The following is a 7,500-nucleotide window of genomic DNA, read 5'->3' on the forward strand; positions in this document are numbered from 1 at the left end:
GTCGCGCATGCGCAGGGGGCAACGCGACCCTCCCCTTTCCCCTTCGCGCATGCGCAGTGGGTAACCCGACTCCCCTTTCCCCTTTGGACATGCGCAGCTCCTCCTCCTCCACCTCCCTCTGCCCTTCGCGCATGCGCAGGGGGCCAACCGACCCTCCCCTTGGCCCATGCGCAGCTCGTCTTGCAGAGCGTCATTCTGCCCTCCGCGCATGCGCAGTGGCAAACTGAAACCACCCCTTGTCCTTGGCGCATGCGCAGCAAGCCCATTTCCCCTTCGGACATGCGCACTTTTCCCGAAGCGGCCCCATTCCCTTCGCCCATGCGCGGCGGGAAGCCCAACCCTCCCCTCTGCCCTTCGGGCATGCGCAGTGGAAAACTGAACCCACCCTTGGCGCATGCGCACTCCGTCCCTCTGCCCTTGGCGCATGCGCAGTGGCCAACCCCACCCTCCCCTTTGCTCTTCGCACATGCGCAGCTCATCCTCTGAAGCTGCTGCCTGCCCTTGGCGCATGCGCAGGTTGCCCTCCCTCTGCATTTTGCGCCTGCGCAGTGGCCATCCCTCCGCCCTTCGGACATGCGCAGCGGGGAACCTGAAGCGTCCCGCTGCCCTTCGCGCATGCGCAGGGGGGAACCCTGCCTCTTGCGCCTGGGCAGTCGTAAACTGAAACCACCCCTTTGCCGTGCGCATATGCGCAGTGGCCAACCTGTCTCTCCTCTTTCCCCTTCGGACATGAGCAGCTTGTCCCTGTGCCTTCGCACATGCGCAGTGGGCAACCCGACGCTTCCTTCCACACGCAGCACCTCCCTCCGCACATGCGCACTGCCCCCCCCGACGCCCCCTTCCGCCCTTCTTCCCTCCGAACACGCGCACTGCCCAAGTCAACCCGCCCTTCGACCCTTCGCACATGCGCAGTGCCCACCCCTCCCCGCCCTTCGCGCATGTGCACCTCGTCCCTCTGCCCTTCACACATGCGCACTGCCCACCCCTCTCTTCCCTGCACAGCGCCTCCCTCCGCACATGCGCAGTGGGAAACTCAACCTCTGCCCTTTGCACGTAGCGCACCTCGCCCCTCTTCTCCGCACATGTGCACCTCGACCTTCTGCCCTTCGCACATGCGCACTGGCAGACTCAACCCACCCCTTAACCCTTTGCCCATGCGCACCTTGTCCCTCTCCCCCCGCACATGCGCACTGCCCCCTCTGGCGCCTCCTTCCGCCCTTCTTCCCTACGCCGCTCCTCCCTCCGCCCTGCGCACATGCGCAGTGGTAAACTCAACTTGCCCCTCTGCCCTTTGCACATGCGCACCTCGACCCTCTTCTCCGCACATGTGCACCTCGACCCCTCTGCCCTTCGCACATGCGCAGTGGCCAACCCGACACTCCCCTTTGCCCTTCGCACATGCGCAGTGGGAAACACGAAACCTCTGACTGGGAAACCCCTCCTCCCTCTGCCCTCCGCACATGCGCACTGCCCACCCCTCCTCACTCCGCACATTCGCACTGCCCCTCCGAAACCTCCTTCCGCCCTTCTTCCCCCCGCAGCTCATCCCTCCGCCCTGCGCACATGCGCAATGGGCATACCAAAGCCTCCCTCCGCTCTTTGCTCCTCCGCACATGCGCAGTGGCAAACTCAACCCGCCCTTTGCCCCTCCGCACATGCGCACCTCTTCCCTCTGCCTTATCACACATGCGCAATGGGGAAACAGACACTCCCCTTTCCTCTTCCCACATGCGCAGTGGGCACCCGGACGTTTCCCTTTCTTCCCACATGCAGAACCGCTTTCCCCTCCGCACATGCGCACCTCCTCCCTCTGCCCTTCGCACATGCGCACTGCCCCTGACCACTCCTTCCGCCCTTCTTCCCTCCGCAGCTCATCCCTCCGCCCTTCGCGCATGTGCATTGGCTCACACTCCCCGCCTCTTCGCGCATGCGCAGTTGCTCACATTCCCCGCCCCTTCGCGCATGCGCAGTGGCTCACACTCCCCGCCACTCGCGCATGTTCAGTGGCTCACACTCCCCGCCTCTTCGCGCATGCTTAGCGGCTCACACTCCCCGCCCTTCGTGCATGCGCAGTGGCTCACACTCCCCGTCCTTTGCGCATGTGCAGTGGCTCACGCTCCCCGCCCTTCGCGCATGCGCATGCGCAGTGGCTCACGCTCCCCGCCCTTCACACATGTGCAGTGGCTCACACTCCCTGCCCCTTGCACATGCTCAGCGGCTCACACTCCCCGCCCTTCGCGCATGCGCATCCGCTAACACTCCCCGCCCTTCGCACATGCGCAGCGGCTCACTCTCCCCGCCCTTCGCGCATGCGCAGTGGCTCACACTCCCCGCCCTTCGCGCATGTGCAGCGGCTCACACTCCCCGCCCCTTCGCGCATGCGCAGCAGCTCACACTCCCCGCCCCTTCGCGCATCCGCTAACACTCCCCGCCCCTTCGCGCATGCGCAGCAGCTCACACTCCCTGCCCCTTCGCGCATCCGCTAACACTCCCCGCCCTTCGCGCATGCGCATCCGCTAACACTCCCCGCCCTTCGCGCATGCGCAGCGGCTCACACTCCCCGCCCTTCGCGCATGCGCAGCGGCTCACACTCCCCGCCCTTTCGTGCATGCGCAGTTTCTCACACTCCCCAAACTTTGCGCATGCACAGTGGCTCACACTCCCCGCCCTTCGCGCATGCGCAGCGGCTCACACTCCCCGCCCTTCGCGCATCCGCTAACACTCCCCGCCCTTCGCACATGCACAGTGGCTCGCACTCCCCGCCCTTCGCGCATGTGCAGCGGCTCACACTCCCCGCCCCTCGCGCATGCACAGCGGCTTACACTCCCCGCCCTTCGCGCATGCGCATCCGCTAACACTCCCTGCCTCTCACGCATGCGCATCCGCTAACACTCCCCACCCTTTGCGCATGCGCATCCGCTAACACTCCCCGCCCCTCGCGCATGCTCACACTCCCCGCCCCTCACTCACACTCCCCGCCCCTCGCGCATGCGCATCCGCTAACACTCCCCGCCCCTCGCGCATGCTCACACTCCCCGCCCCTCACTCACACTCCCCGCCCCTCGCGCATGCGCATCCGCTAACACTCCCCGCCCCTCGCGCATGCGCATCCGCTAACACTCCCTGCCCCTCGCGCATGCGCAGTGGCTCACACTCCCCGCCCTTCGCACATGTGCAGCGGCTCACACTCCCCGCCCTTCGCGCATGCGCAGCGGCTCACACTCCCCGCCCTTTCGTGCATGCGCAGTTTCTCACACTCCCCAAACTTTGCGCATGCACAGTGGCTCACACTCCCCGCCCTTCGCGCATGCGCAGCGGCTCACACTCCCCGCCCTTCGCGCATCCGCTAACACTCCCCGCCCTTCGCACATGCACAGTGGCTCGCACTCCCCGCCCTTCGCGCATGTGCAGCGGCTCACACTCCCCGCCCCTCGCGCATGCACAGCGGCTTACACTCCCCGCCCTTCGCGCATGCGCATCCGCTAACACTCCCCGCCCTTTCGCGCATGCGCAGCGGCTCACACTCCCCGCCCCATCGCGCATCCGCTAACACTCCCCGCCCTTCGCGCATGCGCAGCGGCTCACACTCCCCGCCCCTCGCGCATGCACAGCGGCACACACTCCCCGCCCTTCGCGCATGCGCATCCGCTAACACTCCCCGCCCCTCGCGCATGCTCAGCGGCTCACACTCCCCGCCCTTCGCGCATGCTCAGCGGCTCACACTCCACGCCCTTCGCACATGCTCAGCGGCTCACACTCCCCGCCCTTCGCGCATGTGCAGCGCCTAACACTCCCCGCCCCTCGCGCATGCGCATCCGCTAACACTCCCCGCCCTTCGCGCATGCGCTTCCGCTAACACTCCCCGCCCCTCGCGCATGCGCTTCCGCTAACACTCCCGCCCCTCGCCCATGCGCTTCCGCTAACACTCCCCGCCCCTCGCGCATGCGCATCCGCTAACACTCCCCGCCCCTCGCGCATGCGCACCCGCTAACACTCCCCGCCCTTCGCGCATGTGCAGCGGCTCACACTCCCCGCCCTTCGGGCATGCGCAGCGGCTCACACTCCCCACCCTTCGCGCATGCGCATCTGCTAACACTCCCCGCCCTTCGCGCATGCGCAGCGGATCACACTCCCCGCCCTTCGCGCATGCGCATCCGCTAACACTCCCCGCCCCTCGCGCATGCGCTAACACTCCCCGCCCTTCGCACATGCACAGTGGCACACACTCCCCGCCCTTCGCGCATGCACAGTGGCTCACACTCCCCGCCCTTCGCGCATGCGCATATAGCCCTCAGAAGCACCCCTCGTCCCCTCCGCGCATGCGCGGAGCGGCCCCGACGCTCCCCCTTGCCCGTTCTCCCTTGCGGAATCCGTCTGCCTCTGGAGGGAAGCACTGCGCCTGCGCGGCGGCCGCCTTTGCCCTCCGGACATGCGCAGAGCGTCCTCCGAAGCCTCCCGCTGCTTCCCTTCGGCCTCCGCGCCTGCGCAGCGCCCAACCGAAGCCATTTCCCCCCCCCCTTGCCCTTCGCCCATTTAATTGGCTTGAGGCTTCCGTAGCGCGGCGCTGATTGGCTGAGGCGGGAGCGCGGAGTCCAACGGGAGGGCGGGCGGGAAGTCCCGCGCGCTGCTATTGGTCGCGTGAGAGGGCGCGCGTTGCCATTGGCCGCGCGTTGCTACGACGACGCTGGCGGGGGAAGGCCAATGAGAGGGAGCCGGGCAAAACCCGCGCCTTGCTATTGGCCGAGCGGTGCGAGGGGCGTCGCGGCGCCTGAGCGCTCGGCGCGGATTGGCTGGGCAAGCAGCCACGCGCGCTGCTATTGGTCGGAGGGGAGGGAGGCGTACCCCAGGCCGGCGTCGCTACGGGCGGCAGTAGGCCGCGCGGCTCGGATTGGCTGTCCAATGGGAGGCGCCCGACGCTCCCTCCGCCCCCTTTCATTGGCTGGAGGCGCGGAGGGCACCCCGCCTCCTGGCTCCGCGCATGCGCAGTGGGGAAACCGACGCCTCCTTCCGCCCTCTCCTCCCCGCATCCCCTCGAACCTTCTCGTATTGCTTCCTCAGGCGGCGGACGCGGCCCGGCTCGGGTTCGAAGACCACCACCTCCTCGGCCCTCAGGACGGCGTCGCCCCGCTCCGTCGTGACGTCGCCCGTGACGTCACGCGTCTCGACGATGACGATGCGCTCGGCCCGGAGGATCCGGACGCCCGGCCGCGCCGAGTAGAGCTCGAGGAGGCCGGAGAGCGAGGCCGCCTTGGCCCGCTTCTTGGCCAGCAAGGCCCGCTGCCACTCCGGTCGAGGCGAGGGCTCCATGGCGGCAAGGCCTGAGGTGAGGAGGGAGGGGATTGGAGGGAGGGGGTGTCCGTCAAAGACGTGGGCCAATGGGGAGCGGGTATAGGGGAGACGCCCCGCCCACTCTGGCTCCGGCCTAGTTCGCCGTGAGGAAAGGACGCGCGCTGAGGGAACCAGGGCGGGGATTGGCTGGGTGGGTTGTCGGTCAAAGGAGTGGGCCAATGGGCGGGGAGGAGGGCGGTGGGGATTGGTTGGTTCGCCAGAAGATCCGCCCACTTGGTCGGGCCTGGCTTGACTCCTTGAGGAAAGGGCGCTGAGGGAGGAAAGGGGATTATTGGCTGGACGGCGTGTCTGTCAAAGACGTGGGCCAATGGGGAGCGGGCGGAGGGGAGTCGCCCCGCCCACTCTGGCTCCGGCCTAGTTTGCCGCCAGGGAAGGGAACCAGGGCGGCGATTGGCTGGATGGGTTGTCGGTCAAAGCAGTGGGCCAATGGGCGGGGAGGAGGGCGGTGGGGATTGGTTCATTCGCCAGGAGATCCGCCCACTTGGTCGGGCCTGGCTTGACTCCTTGAGGATGGAGGGAGGAAAGGAGATTATTGGCTGGCCGGCTTGTCTGTCAAATGGGGAGCGGGGCAATGCGCCCACTCTGGCTCGGGCCTCCTTTGCCATGAGGAAAGGACGCGCTCTGAGAGAACTAGGGCGGCGATTGGCTGGATGGGGTGTCCCTCAAAGGCGCGGGCCAATGGGAGCCGTGCTTTGAGGAGGCGGGCGGTGCGGATTGGTTCGTTCCTGCGACGCTCCGCCTACTTGGTCGGGCCCCGCTTGACTTTCGTAGACTCTGAGGTTGGAAAGGAGAGAATTGGCTGGCGCGGTTGTCTGTCAAACGTGCCAGCCAATGGGAACCGGACCTTGAAGAGAGGCGCGGCGTTGATTGGCTCGCTTGAGCCACGCTCCGCCCACACTCCTTTGGCATGAGAAAAGATGGGTTTTGAGGTAACTAGGGCGGCGATTGGATGGCTCGGTTGTCTGTCAAAAGCGCGGGCCAATGGGGAGCGAGCGGTGAGGAGACGCCCGGCGCTGATTGGCTCGCTCGGACGACGCCCCGCCTGGTGGATTTCTGCCATTCTTCCTATTCCTTAATTCCTATTTAATTCCTTAATTTCTATTTTTTTCCTTCTATTTTTTCCTTTATTTTTTTCTATTTTTTCCTTTATTTTTTCTATTTTTTCAATTTTTCCCTTTATTTTCCCTTTATTTTTTTTCCCATTTTTTTCTTTATTTTTTCTATTTTTCTATTTTCTTCTTTATTTTTTTCCATTTTTCCCATTTTTTTCTTTATTTTTTCTATTTTCTTCTTCTTCTTTTCTTTATTTTTTTCTCTTTTTCTATTTTCTTCTTTATTTTTTCTATTTTTTTCTTTATTTTTTTCTATTTTTCTATTTTTTTCTTTATTTTTTTCCTATTTTCTTCTTTATTTTTTTCTCTTTTTCTATTTTCTTCTTTATTTTTTCTATTTTCTTCTTTATTTTTTTCTATTTTTCTATTTTTTTCTTTATTTTTTTCCTATTTTCTTCTTTATTTTTTTCTATTTTTCTATTTTTTTCTTTATTCTTTTCCTATTTTCTTCTTTATTTTTTCTCTTTTTCTATTTTCTTCTTTATTTTTTCTATTTTTTTCTTTATTTTTTCTCTTTTTCTATTTTCTTCTTTATTTTTTCTATTTTTTTCTTTATTTTTTTCTCTTTTTCTATTTTCTTCTTTTTTTTTCTATTTTTTTCTTTATTTTTTTCTATTTTTCTATTTTTTTTTCTTTTTTTTTTCCTATTTTCTTCTTTATTTTTTTCTCTTTTTCTATTTTCTTCTTTATTTTTTCTATTTTTTTCTTTATTTTTTTCTATTTTTCTATTTTTTTTCTTTATTTTTTTCCTATTTTCTTCTTTATTTTTTTTCTCTTTTTCTATTTTCTTCTTTATTTTTCCTATTTTCTTCTTTATTTTTTTCTCTTTTTCTATTTTTTTCTTTATTTTTTTCCTATTTTCTTCTTTATTTTTTTCTCTTTTTCTATTTTCTTCTTTATTTTTTCTATTTTTTTCTTTTTTTTTTTCTATTTTTCTATTTTTTTCTTTATTTTTTTCCTATTTTCTTCTTTATTTTTTTCCTATTTTCTTCTTTATTTTTTTCTCTTTTTCTATTTTCTTCTTTATTTTTTCTATTTT

General features: G+C 59.5%; 2 protein-coding genes across 5 annotated transcripts in view; one reads left to right on the forward strand and one right to left on the reverse strand.

Moving 5' to 3' along the window:
• The window catches only part of LOC144326123 (uncharacterized), a 15,541-nt gene extending 10,234 nt beyond the window's left edge, over positions 1 to 5,307 (reverse strand). Inside the window, exon 1 of the mRNA XM_077922249.1 lies at positions 5,038 to 5,307. Coding sequence (XP_077778375.1) covers positions 5,038 to 5,307 — 270 coding nt within the window. The remainder of the gene's footprint in view (positions 1 to 5,037) is intronic.
• LOC144326124 (NADPH-dependent diflavin oxidoreductase 1-like) overlaps positions 5,183 to 7,500 on the forward strand; it is a 32,592-nt gene continuing 30,274 nt past the window's right edge. For 3 of the 4 annotated variants that reach the window (XM_077922250.1, XM_077922254.1, XM_077922253.1), the window contains exon 1: positions 5,183 to 5,323. In XM_077922250.1, the coding sequence (XP_077778376.1) occupies positions 5,306 to 5,323 (18 nt within the window). In that variant the 5' untranslated portion in view covers positions 5,183 to 5,305. Of the gene's footprint in view, positions 5,324 to 5,932; positions 6,279 to 7,500 lie in introns of those variants that run through there. The other variant, XM_077922251.1, reaches the window with a different exon arrangement.

The sequence above is a fragment of the Podarcis muralis genome, chromosome Z (genome assembly GCF_964188315.1).
Source record: "Podarcis muralis chromosome Z, rPodMur119.hap1.1, whole genome shotgun sequence".
NCBI classification, from domain to species: domain Eukaryota; kingdom Metazoa; phylum Chordata; class Lepidosauria; order Squamata; family Lacertidae; genus Podarcis; species Podarcis muralis.